The 15,209-nt window shown below is 36.5% G+C and overlaps 1 protein-coding gene across 1 annotated transcript; it reads right to left on the bottom strand.

The window, feature by feature from the left end:
- Positions 1-3,221: 3,221 nt before the first annotated feature.
- LOC138712310 (glutathione S-transferase 1-1-like) lies at positions 3,222-11,581 on the bottom strand. The gene is made up of 5 exons (XM_069843939.1): positions 11,317-11,581; positions 10,001-10,059; positions 8,215-8,356; positions 4,533-4,697; positions 3,222-3,425 (listed from the first exon to the last, which is right to left on the bottom strand). Exons 1-5 carry the CDS (start codon positions 11,455-11,457, stop codon positions 3,285-3,287), a joined length of 648 nt encoding a protein of 215 aa, XP_069700040.1. The 5' UTR covers positions 11,458-11,581; the 3' UTR covers positions 3,222-3,284.
- Between the last annotated feature and the right edge of the window lie 3,628 nt (positions 11,582-15,209).

Here is a 15,209-nt window from a genome sequence, read left to right as displayed (position 1 = left end):
CGAGAAAAATGGAAATGCAACCAGACCTCCTTTACTTCAAAAACGAAAATGATTGAAGAAAAACAACTATCATACTATGCTATTAGAAGAGGAACAAGAAAATAGTGTTTTTTAAAAGATGAGAAATGGATCCATTTTCGACATACCTCCAAGAATTCAGGTGTCTTGTGTTCCCCCTTTTCGTAGTTCAGTTCTTTGATTTCCAGCTGGACTCCGAGTGTATTAGCCAGCAGCCTTACGCCATGGCAAGGCGGGCTTCCCATCATGTTGTACAAGAGGATAGGCATGTTGTGTTAGTATCCGGGCAACACTAGTCACTTGTTTTCTCTCTCAGCGTCTGGGCGCGAATGACAGCTTAGTCTGGCCTTGAGAAACTTCGCAGTCATCCTATTACAGATACTGAGCGAGAGGGGGAGACAATTGAATAATACGGCGTCTCTATGGGTGATCATGGTGATTATACTGTGTATCCTAACGTGACTACACATTTTGAATTAATTCAATATACTTCTTGATTACACAACTTTTAACACTGTATCACTTAGGAAAAAAATATGTATATGACTTTTACTTGTTAAGTTGAAGTTAACACGTGAAAATCATATACATATTTTTATTCCTAAATTAATTCAATTTGCAATACAACTGATTTTATTCTTTTCATGTATTTCAACTATTTATATATGGCTTAAATGTTTAAGTTTGTTACATTTTTCCTAGATTATGAAATTTCCTTTGAATTTTTTATAAAGTCTGGAAAAATAATGTCGTATTACAACCTGACCTATAATACAAAAAAAAAAAAATGCATGATACAATATTCAACTTCCAAAGGGGGGAAAAATAAAGATACTAATACCGAACACATACTATATCGTTATCATTTTTATTTTAATACAACCCATAGGAGACGCCAGATGACGTTGACGACAACGTTGAACATAGGTTGGACAACATCTTGAAAACATTAATAAGGAATTTTAAAAATAATTTTATAGAAATAAGAAAAAACATTTATTTTTCCATTTTTTTTTTTTTACATTCCGGGACAAAAATATAACTCAATCCAGGACACAGGACAGACCATTAAAATCCAAAACAATTCTGATAAATCCAGGACGTGTGGCAACCCTGTTCTCTAACGATGTGCTCCAAGAGGAAAGTCACACCTTTTCGAATCCCGGCTCATTCTGTGCTATGTAATGAGACGAAAGTTTGGAACAATGTTGTTAGTAATTATGTTGAGTTTTCTAGTTATGAATGATAACAAAAAACTATGAGTTCATTACTGGGAGATATTGAGCAAATAAATCAGTAGCGAAGCGTGGCAAAACTTTTGGGTAAGCTGGGCTGAAGGAATAATGATCCAGGCCGTGTTTTACGTCGCTAAAAAGTAAAAGAAACGCGGAAACGCTCCAGTTTTTAATTAACTAAATTCTAAATTGATCTTGTCCCTTCTTCGAAAATGTTTGGGAAAGCTCAGCTTACCCTGCCTACCCTGAAGCTTCGCCACTATTTGAGCTAATAGAAATGAGAATTTTGGAGGAATTCGAAGTAATGGAAAAAAATCCTATGCAAATACCTCAGTATCATACATATTTTGTAGGTTATATCGACGACATATTGCAGCCTTATCGGACTTCTAATTTCATTTTCGGAATTGAGTATTTATTGCTGAATTTCAATAGGTACCGTGTTTTTTATGACTTTGAAACTCGTCCATAAATTACTGACTCGCTTAAATTATGCTAGATACTTGCGTCGTTCATTACAGGCTGTATGTTCGGTTCAAGTTTGTCGAGTATGGTGAAGTTCGATATTCGCCGATGTTCGCTCTGCAGGAAAAGGCCTGTCCACCTTGTTATAAAAACATTCCTTGTCCTCTACTCCCACACCTTCATGTTTTAACCGCATAAGGATTTTAGTACAGATCTTGAGATTAGTTCGTATACGAAAGTCGTTTATAATGATCTCCTCCATCATCCCTAAAAGTTTCTAAGAAAGTCACAGAACCACTCTGTATATGGTTTATTATATAGACTGTAAAGCTACCACTTACATCTTTGCCTTCATTATTTCCATCCCATACGCTCCAAAAATGCACCAGAGAATTTTTATTTTGAGTAAAACTAGTACATCTCCACGCGTGTATGATTTAATGTCCATGCTCCTGAAGGATAATTACGTTATTACAGATGTTATAAGCACTTCGTGAAACATTTGGTTATAAAAATTATTATTTAGAAACTTTTTATGACGAGTTTTATTTCAATATGATATAGGGTAAAGGTTGCATATAGTGTGTCAGTTGGAAGGCCGCAAGGAAAAAGACCTTTGGGGAGGCCGAGACGTATATGGGAGGATAATATTAAAATGGATTTGAGAGAGCTGGGATATGATGGTAGAGACTGGATTAATCTTGCACAGGATAGGGACCGATGGCGGGCTTATGTGAGGGTGGCAGTGAACCTGCGGGTTCCTTAAAAGCCATTTGTAAGTAAGTACTCGTGAATTTAAGTGGAAGTATAGGACACCTGTGTTATGCCTGTGTAAATGTGAGGCACCAGCTAATAGTCACTGCATGAATATCAAAGGAAAGGAGATACTTTATTATGACTTCTCCAAAAAAGATAACATAAATTCCTACGTGATACTGAATTGTGACGTGAACATGGCAGTTGTTCCAATAAGATCATATAAAACATCGAAAAGCATGTTTTTTTTTTTTCAAAAACTCTTAATTTTTGTCGAACGTATCATCTCATCTCAACAGCCAGATTTGTTTTGGTTTTAAGTTTTCTAATTCTACAAGTATTTTATGTTTCCTACGAATTTTACGCTTCTTGAGCGTAACTTACGCGTCACGAAAATTATAATATACTTATAACAATATTATATGTATAGCATTTGTCGAAATGTTAAAATTAAAATGTATTTACACAAAGTAATACTTTTGATGTCGACAACATATCGTCGGTTTACAAGCAAAACACAAAAATATTACTTCTGAGAAAAAAGCGTTGAATGTTCTTGACAAAACTGAATCCTCAAAATATTATTTTGAGCAAGTTGTTTCTCTTTATGTGTATTTTATTTTACAAATGTAAGTTTATACACATACGTTATGTACAATATATAGCGTACGCCTTTTTCTCAGAAGTTATATTTTTGAATTATTGTGTTTTGCTTGTAAACCAACGATATAGAGAAAATATGTACTGTTACATTTTGCAAAATTATAGTTTTATTTAGTGCAATATAGGTACAAAAATTTTATGTGAAAATTACTTCTTACACTTCTTATAAAACTGAGCAAGCAAAGCACAGCCATGACCGACAATCTCGCCGTAGCCAGGGATTGTCTTCTGAGCTTTCTGGTACCACTTTGTGACATTCGGATACCTTCCGACGTCGAAGCCAACGCACTGAAAGAAAATATATAATTATATTTTGTTAAAGAAACTCGTAATATCCAATGAAATTTGAAAGGTAATGGCTTCTTGCGGTAAAGAAAGTATAAGGTCCAAAAGAAAAATAAAAAAAATAATAAACTGTGTATTGATAATAAAATACAAACAAAAATCAGATTACAAATTAGCTACATTTGTAAGTGTTGCAAGATGTGAAATAAGCTAATGAAATCAGGGCAAAATGCAAACATAAAAAAATTAATAAGAATATAAGAAATTGAATACAAATCCGTACATAATAATAATAATAATAATAATAATAATAATAATAATAATAATAATAATAATAATAATTCGTGGCGCGATAGCAACAACAAAACGAAACAAAAACGTACTTCCAATGTGATAATGTTAAGCTTTGAGAGTCACAGAAGATGTTCCAAATGCTGACCATTCACATTAATGCACATTCGAAGGCGTTCCCCGAAAGACCGTATGACTGCCCGGCATGTTGCTGGCTGAATGGACATACAAGCCTGTCGAATGCGTTGCTGCATGTCGTCTGGTGTTGTCAGAATATTCTGGTACACACTGTCCTTTACAGTTCCCCACAGAAAGAAATCGAGTGGCGACAGGGCCGGAGAACGTGCAGGCCACTGTACGTGGATTGTGACGTCGACAGTTGTTGTGGTTTGTTTACATGTTAATGCAGCAAACACACAACATACGACGTGTACGGACGTCAGTCGTTTTTCGTTTTGTGTAAGTTAATGCTCAAGATGAATGGGGCACCACAACAGTCGGCACATTCTGATGGCATTCATTTTGCATTTTGTTATTGATTGGGAAGGTGACATTGTGATACATTTTTGAACTCTTCTTAATGTGTGTAATCAATGTAACATGATTAAAGTATGTAGTGCTATTTGAAAAATTGATGACGTCACGTGTATCTTGTACCGTAATGTAGTTACATGCACCAAATCTCTACACTCATGTTAGCCCCTCGTCTAACATAACTCTCAAAAACAAAAATTCCAATACCTATCCAAACAGAAAAGTTATAATTGGTGCACAAGATAATTGGGACACTCTGTAGGTCTATTCGACGTAAGGACTTACCTCAATGGATGCCACTGACGACACGATGGAGTAGTCTGCAATAGACAGAGAATTGCCTGCAACCCATTGCTGTCCGTTCAGATATTTGTCCAGGACCTGGAAGGCCTCTTCCAATCTGGCTAACTTCGAGGGATGACCAAGCGTCCCGTTTTCAAGAACTTGACACTGAAATACGAAATCACATACAGGTTACAGAAGCAATTACTCGTAATTAATGCATACGAATATTGGAATCTAAAACAGTGACATAACACAAAATGAATTAATATAATTTAATTTGAAAACGAAAGACGTTTGTAGCATGGTAAGTTACCAAGACTGTCACAGCAAAGGGCAATGATCAAATTGTAATTTATCAGGCACACAGTTCGCTAACAGAAGAGAAAATTCGTTCATATAACGAACTCTTGCATTTCAAATGTGGATATGGAGAAGAATGGATCGTGTGAAATGGACAAACAGAATAACAAATGAAGCTGTGCTAGAAAGAGTGGTGAAGAAAGAATAATGCTGAAACTGATCAGGGAGAGATAAAGGAAAAAAAATTCGGGGCAGAAGATGATGTCGGATGATAGACAACATTAAAGTATATGGATGTTTGCGGAGACTAAGAGGGAGGTGGAAAATAGGGAAGATTGAAGAATGCTGGGTTTGTGATGAAAGGCTTCCCCTTGGGAAGAAAATTACGAATGAATGAATGAATAACGAACTCTTATTCATTGTTAAAACGTCTTCTTCTGATTACGCCATCTTACTTACGACTGTTGGCAATCATATTTAATATTTTTTAAGTACAGGGAAGGAAGATTTTATAGATGACTTGCCAAACAAATCACACATATTAAAAGAGAGGTAGAAACATAATATATTACTGTATGCAAGTGTTAAATTCTGTGGGAATCATGAATTGCTTGAAATTTTATAGAATTATTATTGTGCATGAAAATGCAAATTTAAATATAATTACTTTATGTTCGTATTTTAATAATTCTACAATCAATTTTGTATACGTTTCCTCTTCAGTTACCCAAGAAAGCAGCATCTTTTATTGCAGTAATGGATACTTCAAGTAAAATCATTTTTATCATCGTAGGAATAGAACGATTTTGTCATTTCGCTATATATTAAAGGAGTAATGTCAGATTGCTTTGAATTGTGATACTTTTGATTTGAGTAGAAACATGAATTTATAATTTTATAAAGAAATTAGGGATATCAATTGAATTTATAATATTTATAAACGGTTTTAGGAAATAGAGTTTATCCTGCAAATTAAGCTTTCAGGAATAACTCCCTGTAAAGTTAATTTGAATAATTTTAAGGAAAAAATTGTTCCGGGGCCGGGTATCGAACCCGGGACCTTTGGTTAAACGTACCAACGCTCCCCCTCTGAGCTACCCGGGAACTCTACCCGAAAATTGGATCGGTGTCGGGTAGAGTTCCCGGGTAGCTCAGTGGGAGAGCGTTGGTACGTTTAACCAAAGGTCCCGGGTTCGATACCCGGCCCCGGAACAATTTTTCCCTCGAAATTATTCAAATTAACTTTACAGGGAGTTATTCCTGAAAGCTTAATTTGCATAATACACGTCACTGTACGTAACAGAAAATCACAATTTAAAAAGTCACACAGAGTTAGTGTGCACTCAAATGTTGGTTGCTTGACGGTTGTCAGCCCACTTTGAGGTCTGTGGATATAGAGGGAAAAATTGGATCGGTGTCGGGTAGAGTTCCCGGGTAGCTCAGTGGGAGAGCGTTGGTACGTTTAACCAAAGGTCCCGGGTTCGATACCCGGCCCCGGAACAATTTTTCCCTCGAAATTATTCTAGAGTTTATCCTAAAATCAAGAGATAAAGCTAAACTCTACCTAGAATACAGACAAGAAAACTGTTCCAGCATTAATGACCGTGTCGTCTCAAGCCTCGAAGAAGAAACAAGAGAAAATCAGTAAAGATAGCTATACATTGTATTCCGAATAATTATTCCTGGCCTAGCCCAAAGACTTTGGCTAGCTTAGTAGATGTTTCAAAATATGAGTAATATGTTTAATCAGCGAATAAAGACGAGTATTTTCCCTGGACAAAGAAATTATACTTTCTCTCTCTCTTAATTTTTTAGTGGGTTATTTTACAACGCTGTATCAACATCTCAGGTTATTTAGCGTCTGAAAGAAGTGAAGGTGATAATGCCGGTGAAAAGGGTCCGGGGTCCAGCATCGATAGTTACTCAGCATTTGCTCTTATTGGGTTGAGGAAAAAACACGCATAAAACCTCAACTAGGTAACTTGCCCCGACCGGGATTCGAACCTGGGCCACCTGGTTTCGCAACCAGACGCGCTAACCGTTACTCCACAGGTGTAGACGATTTGTCTTGTACACGTTGTCTTTTTAATTTCTTTTTCGGGCGAAGCATGGTTCCACGTGTGTGAATATGTTAATCAATACTTCTCAGAGGGAACTATGTTGTGTAATGGTTAATTTATTAAGCGGATGCCAGAAATATATGGTAAATGGAGGCAGGCAGTTCCAACATTTCTTTTCGTGATAAGTGTTAGTAAATCACTTCTACTTTTTAAGTGTATATTAGTAATAACTTACGACAGTAACTCTCTTAGGTAGGTTTAACTTATACTGTACTGTGGACTTCACGACACCGCTCACCGACACCATCGATCTGAGCTGTCGTCGACGAACAAACCGAGTGCGCGGGTGCAATACTTTTTGTTCACACATTATAAAATAAATACCTGGCTATGCTAACTGTAACAGCGTATTCCGAATCTCACCGGACCGGTGGACAACAATGACGTCACGCTGCAGCGAAATAGGAACAAAATTACGGGAATGATCGATGGCTGTCATGGCGACTGTATAAGTTCTTGTCTGTGCTACGCTAGCAAAATTTTGCGAAATGTCCGTACTGCCATCTCGTTCAAAGAAAAGAGAGCATAAACAATTTATTTCTTGAACCGGTAGTAATAACTGGTCCGTTGACATGTTCGCTCATAAGCCATTAACATATTGTTCTTACATTGTGCTCATTACAAACAATACAGCAGAACACACCGCCATGACACAACAGTGCACGATGTCATTCGTCTGCTAATTCCCGCCCTGTACAAGAACCTATCAGATTCACTGTTGGCGGCTGATGGAGACTGCCACCACCTCTGCAAGCTGATGGCACCGGTGCGACACCGGTGGAGCATCCGTGTCGCCATCGGTGAAATTCGGAACACCGTGATGCCATCAGATTGCTCAACGCTGGGATTCGGAATACGCTCTAAGTGTGTGAAAACCTATTTGGAATGTTATATTGAAAAAAAAAAAAAAACAGCGAGTTCCTAGATAGTAGTTGAGATATGATTCTCAGTGAGTGCGAGATAAAGTCTTACATTCAAGGTCTTCTTCAGGTGAAGTGAAAGCTATCTCCTCGCCGTGGTGACTACGCACTTTTTCGAGTATCCTTAATTGCAGTTTAATTTCGGCATATTACTACAGTATGGGCAGATAATTTCTTTGTATTTGTCTACTTGCTGTGAATATCTAGCAATGTGTTCATTTTCAGAGGAAGTTTCGACATGAGTCCATTAGTAATATCCTTGTTCTTTCATAGAATCATTCACCGGAGATTATCAGCAAAACTTAAAACTTGAGAATAGTTGTGAATTGATTTAGTACTTACGTAGTAGTCAAGGAACGGTTGGTATAGCGTGCCGATGTCGAAGTAGAGCCTCTGGTTGATGATCGTGCGTTTTACGGGATCCTTGGGGTACAGGGAATCATCCTTTGCGTATTTGTCCACCAAATATCCCAGAATTGCGCGACTGAAAAATACAGACATTTCGATTTAAATAAAATGATTAACAAAGTCGTATCTGCACTTGCGCATCTTCTTTTTGGGAGCATATAGTTAATGAGCATAGATTTAATTCGAAATACAGAGTGATCAGTTTGGGTACGGATAAAATAAAAACACTGTAAAACATTTACTACTGAACTTTATTTGTTGAAACTTTGTGCATACAATACTGAAAGATGGGAGATTTCTCAGAGCTCAACATGACCCCCATTGCTCACCCTGCACACCTCATAACTGTGATGCAATTCAGCCCATGTCCGTTGTAACATAAGAGGAGTAATTTGTTGAAAAGCTTTAGTAATTTTTACTCTCAGATCATCAATGTTTCTGGGTTTCTGTGAATAGACAATGTCTTTAACAAAACCATACACGAAGAAGTCAGGAGGGGTTAGATCTGGGGAATTTGGGGACCAAGCCAAGAGATAGCTGCTTCTCGTACTGGGTTTCGTCTGCGATCTCCTGCACGTTTTTTTAACCTGTTTCTACAAATGTTCTATACCACAACATTATGGAATCCTATTTAGATACATTACGCACACCATACTCAAGTCGAAATTCCCTTTGAAGCCACCGGCGTGACTCAGTCGGTTAAGGAGCTTGCCTGCCGGTCTTAAGTTGCGCTCGGGCGCGGGTTCGAGCCCTGCTTGGGCTGATTACCTGGTTGGGTTTTACGAGGTTTTCCCCAACCGTAAGGTGAATGCCAGGTAATCTATGACGAATCCTGGCCTCATCTCGCCAAATACCATCTCGCTATCACCATTCTCATCGACGCTAAATAATATTGTAGTTGATACAGCATCGTTAAATAACCAACTAAAATAAATACAAATTCCCTTTGAACTCTTTTGACACTCTCAAATGCAGCATACCAAATAACACATTGTGCCCACTGTTGATTTGTAGTAGCCATTTTAATCATCTACGATTTTCATTTGTCCTTTCAGATTATGCATTGTTGATTGTCGTATATGGAAACTCCCATTTTTAATCATATTATAACCAGCAAGAAATTTTTCGTACTATCATAATAGCTTTATAATAATAAATTAATATTATCCATACCCAAACGGATCAGAGTGTATTTCTGATGTTCTAATAGGCTGAATATTAAGAAATAAAGAAATAATTGAGGAGTGTGATGGAAAACTTGACAACCCACTAGAATTTCAATTCAGGAAATAATACAAGTTTCATTTTAATGTTGTAAACACTATCGTAAATTACATGCAAGACAGCTGTGTCTGAAGATGCATTATGTAATTGTAACGAAGTTATTTGAACTGAAGTGTTTGTCTGGGATATCCGAGTCATATTTCATGAGGATTATGTATGTATGTACGTACTCATTACTTAGAAATACATGGAAAGTTAATATCTGAACTCAAAGATATTTCTTTCTTTCTTCTGTAATATTATAACTGCCTGAATATTTTTTTCATAAATTTTCTGCTTATGTTTTGAGAATATGATGTAACTCTGCCGCCGTAATAAGGCAAACTTCATTTACCAGATGAAATACTGTATTTCAGAGTAGTGGGAATATTAAAGAGTACCTATTAATGATGTATGTGATCCTAATGTAATTCTTCAGTTTAAAATGAAAACTTACCTCTCATTAACAATGAATCCATTATCGTTTATAGTTGGAACTGTATGCAAGGGATTAATCTGTAAAAAAAAGAGAAGTTAAGGCTCATTCACAATGAAAATTAAACATAACGTAAGCGTTAACTTAAGAATATAAACGTTACGGTAAAATCAAGAAGTCATACCATCATTCACGATGGGAACATAAACATAACCGCAAACATACTTGGTAACCATGGAAACATAACAATGACGCCATTTCCTCATATTCTGTCGAATACTTCAGCGCTCCACGATTGTGTTCTGTTTGAAAATCACGTAAGCATAAGCATAAAAATCTGGAGTTTGCAAACTTTCATGTTAACGTCTTACGGTAATGTTTATGTCAATGCTTATGTGAATCATTGTGAATGATCCCATTTGGTAGCCTGGGCGCAAACTTCTGTGTTTATGTTACGGTTATGTTTAATTTTCATTGTGAATGGACCTTTACTGTTGCATTGTATCCGTTGTGACCAATTTACCATCGTAAACAAGATTTGTAATAGGCCTACGTATAAAAAGCCTCTTCCTGGATGTGTTCGCTCCAAGGAAAAATTATAGATAATTTAATAGATATTAGCCTCATTCTCGCGAACGGATCTTCAAGGGTTAAGACTCCGTCATTGAATTGTTTAACAAGTTTGATGCCAACCTACTACTGACCAGCCCTTCACCTTTCACTTCACATATTTTATCATTTGCTGATTTTGTACTCATGCCTTTTTCCCAAAAGAAACGTCGAATCGTTCGAATTGCGGCTATGTCGTGGCACATTTCTAATGAAAAGCTGCAAAGAATAAGCGCAATTGTGCAGTTACTTGTTTTTTAATATGTTTCAGAATAATACTAACAGCATATAGGAAACAAATCGTCCGTTGGCTAGCAGTCTAAAAGTAAACGAGTAAAATATTTGTAGAAAATAACTCTTGAGACAACTAGTATACAGGCTGTCTCAAAAGTAGACCGACAATTAAATGATCAAATATTGATCAATTAACTTAAATGTAGTTTAATGAGATCTTAAAGCCCAATTTGTGTTGATGAAATGCATTGTCCCTTTAAGGATCAATTAAAAAGGCTTTAAATAACAATTAAAGTTAAATAAGGTTAGTGAAATCGGCTCTTAGTGAAATAAGGTACGAAAAATAATTTATAATACCAAATATTGGATATAGATCTATCATTTGCTACCTAGTAATTAAAAAATTAATGACATATTTATATCAAGACATGCAAATGAATAAGACAAAATTCTTTCAGGGATTAAAAAGAGTAAACTAAGATACTTAGGCCTACCTCCACAAATTCTGGTGCCTTGTGCTCCCCCTTCTCATAGTTGAAGTTTTTAATTTCCAGCTTCACTCCCAGGGTTTTGGCCAACAACCTTACCATAAGGCAAGGTGGGCTATCTTCCATGTTGTAGAGAAGGATAGGCATGGTGCGTGCTGTATTGAAGGAACCAACAGACTGGTGTTTCCTCTGAGAGTCTAGACGCGAATGCCAGCAATACGCGTATGCGACTGGTGCGTGGCCTTTGGAACTGGCGGGATGTTTTCTATGTACGGTACGCAAAGTGCTGAAACAACAGTTATATCCAAGAGAGAGAGGGCACGTCTTGCACAACATTGCGATAACGTCTAGACCAGGCCTGCACAAGGTTTGCGCTCTCCGAGCCGGCTCACAGCTCATGAGCGGAATGCAGATATTAGCTGCGCTCTGTATAAGGGTGGACTGGAAGAAGGGGTGATCTCGTACAGAATATACACAAAAAGAAGTACTATTACGAGTGTTTATGAAATGAATTCCCGTTCAGTGTTTGCAAAACTATCTTGGACTAGTATTAATTAACAAAGAAATATTTATTTTACAGAAATAATAGAAATTCTATAGCTACTTAAATGTACAATATCATTTTGTTATATTTTTATTTATCAGTACATAAAAACGGGGTTTATATGCTGTTGGCAGCTGAAAGGAACAGTAGCCTACTGATCGTAATGAAACATCAGTTACAGATGTTCGATGTCTGCCTTTATTGCAGTTGATTGTAAAAAACAGTTGCTCACAAATATAAATGTTGACTCAAACATAGCAATCATTTTCACAGCCAGCCTGTGTAGTCGTGGATATTATTGCTAATGTTTAGTCTTGTAAAACTCAACCAGGCTAGTAGTATTACTCAAACGATCTTTAGCCCTTAAGTCACATTGAAGATCAATAAGTTCGAGCTGTAAATCGTTAAATGTTAAATGTTAAATGTTACGTTCCGTCTTTTAGATTACTCCATACTGTACTGTAGCAGTAGGTAAGCAACGTGAAACAGTATTGAGAATACGCCTACACACTGCACTCCACTAGATAACTGAGTGGCCGTTTCACTCTCCTCTACGTATAGCAAGTCTATGTCATTCTGACGTATCTTCCTTTCCATTTCTGCTAGCGGTAAACAAAGCTCTCCCGCTCCGAAGGAGCGCGCGCGCGCTCGTTGAGCGCTGTTTGTGCAGGTATGGTCTAGACAGACTCCCAATTATAGGTTTAATATTTAAACTTAATCACTGATTAACTTTATAACTTCTTTACTGTATTAACATTATTAAATTACCTGGGTGACTAGTTTCGAAGTGATATTCTTCACTGTCCGAAGCCTAGGGAAGGTCCCGCTATATCTTCTGGTTTCCTGTTGTGGCGGGATGTGTTCATGATTGTGTCGAAAAGGGTGTGTGTTTTCAAATTGAGTTTAGTGTTCAGGATTTGCTGATGGTGTGTTTTTGTATGTTTATAAATTTCATATTGAGTGTCAAGTTCCTAGTTTTTTTTTTTTTGGCTGGATGTGTAATATTTTCATGTCAATGTTTATGTTGGTGTAGTTGTGATTGGAGTTTATGATGTGTTCCGCATAGGTTGAATTGGTTTGTAGTTTGGTTATGTCTATGATATGTTTCTTGTAACGTATTTGAAATTATCTTCCAGTCTGTCCAATGTAGAAGTCGTTGCAACTATTGCATGATAGTTTGTTTACACCTCTTAAATTGTATTTATTTGTGTCTTGTTAGTGTGTTAAGATGTTTTTGTAGTGTGTTCTGTATACTATAGAAGGTATTTGGAGATCATAAGATGATAATGTTAATTGCAGCTCTTTATCCGATGTTCCTTTCAAATTACAATACTTTCAGAGACAACATCCCTGCTACATGTTGAGCGTTTTTTTTACACCGTGACCTGTGGAATTGTATCATCATGGTTTGATGGAAAATAACCTACCTCGATCAGTGTGATGATGGAGCATATTTTACGTCTACATATTTATCTATTCTAGTACAGTCTAGTAAATACATTTCGTTTGCGTGCCCCCACCAGTTTCGCACACATCTTTCTGATGAGTTACGTAAACTTTTCACAAAAGGACAGATAATCGTTCTCCTTCAACATATATTTCAAGGTTGTGTATATGATCTGTAGTGACACTGCAAAAAAATTAATTCGGAATATCAACAGAATTTCACTGTCTCAGAATAAGGAATGTCTGAATATAACGTTCTGTCTTATCTTTATTTGTGTAACGACTTTTTCTCTACTAGAACGGATTTTGTTGATATTCGTTATCTACAGGTACAAGTGAACTCAACTCTGAGTTGGCACATAAACTAGAACTTTTATTAAGAAGGTAATGCACTTATATTTTATAAAACTCAAACAAATGTAGATAGGATTTACCCAAAACTACTTTCAACATTTTTCTTCTTGTATTCTGCAGAGTCCTCACAGCAGAAAAAATGTATATATTGGAATGGTACAAGAGTCGTTCGAAAATGAATAGCAATGCACAGTTCTTAAAAGTAATCTTCTCCAATATCATGCATTCGTCGCCACACTTCTGCAAAGTGACGGATGCCATCCACATCACGACTCTCCTCTAACCTTGTAATTGACTGCTCTAAAGCTGTTATAATGCCTGTTTATTTCTTAAGCGTATCCCGCTCAGTGGTTCTTTCATCTTGTAAAAAAGGTCTTAGTAGCAGGGACTCATCCGGAAAATACGGAAGAAGATGCTCTAAAACGTAAATGTCCAATTGTAACTCGTACGGGGTAACCCCTGGCGTAAGCAACCCGCAGCGCATATTATTTAAGGTCGTTTTTCCTATTTTATATGAAAAATTATTGACCTTAGCAGAGCATGCTTGACGTGCAATATTTCCTGGTTCTATATGCGTTTCGACACCCATGCTCTAAAATATCCCAGTTGCTTCTGACCACGTGAAGCTAAACTTTTCCTTGGGGTGTTGCAGATAACAGTATTATTATTACAATCATTGAACATGGAATATAAATGAGATTTTTATCTTGTAACTTACAGACAACAATATCAGGTATCACTCCATCTCATACCGGTACTGAAAGCTTACATTAGTTACAGCTAGAGGAGTTGAATATTATGAGTGTTGCCACTAATTTTCGAATTATCTATGTAGATCGCTAATGGCTATATTTATAGACGCTATTCCATATTAGAAACCAATCAACAACCCAACCCAACCCAACCCAATCACCCATTTGGTCCTATGATTTTTAGTTAAATGAAATACATATATATCGTCGTTGATTTTATGAAACCTCTTCTGTGACAGTACAGAGCGTAATTTTTCAGAAGGAAGAAGTATCTACCGTAATTAAATATCAATAGACGTTTGATGATGTCATCGATGTCCATCATATTTACCAACGTTTTCAATCGAATTATCTAATATTATTATGTAGGCATATTGTTATTTAATTACTCTTTCCTTCCTCCTGAAAAATATGCTCTGTGCTGTCACATAGGAGGTTTCATAAAATAAACGAGTAGGACCTATATGTAGAAAGAATAAATACCACTGACAATGAGAAAAATTTGTATCCAGACTGGGTTCCATATATTAAAGAAAAAAAATTAATAGCCTCCTATGGATATAAAAATCAAACTCAAAACATAAGATTATTTAGGGCCAAATTAAAGAAGTATCTAATTTCTCACATGTTCTATTCTTTAGGTGAATTTATGGCACTCAACAACGCTGCATGAATATTTCTGTCTTTTATTAAGTATCGATACTAAGCCCTTGTGTTGTACTAATATATTGTAAAACTCTTCTGTATATATTTCATCTAGACTATGACTATAATTAGACTTTGTAGTACTATTAAGATTTTTT

This window comes from Periplaneta americana, chromosome 13 (genome assembly GCF_040183065.1).
Source record: "Periplaneta americana isolate PAMFEO1 chromosome 13, P.americana_PAMFEO1_priV1, whole genome shotgun sequence".
In the NCBI taxonomy this organism is placed as follows: domain Eukaryota; kingdom Metazoa; phylum Arthropoda; class Insecta; order Blattodea; family Blattidae; genus Periplaneta; species Periplaneta americana.
The sequence above is the reverse complement of the archived record's forward strand: the minus strand, read 5'-3'. Positions and strand labels throughout refer to the sequence as shown.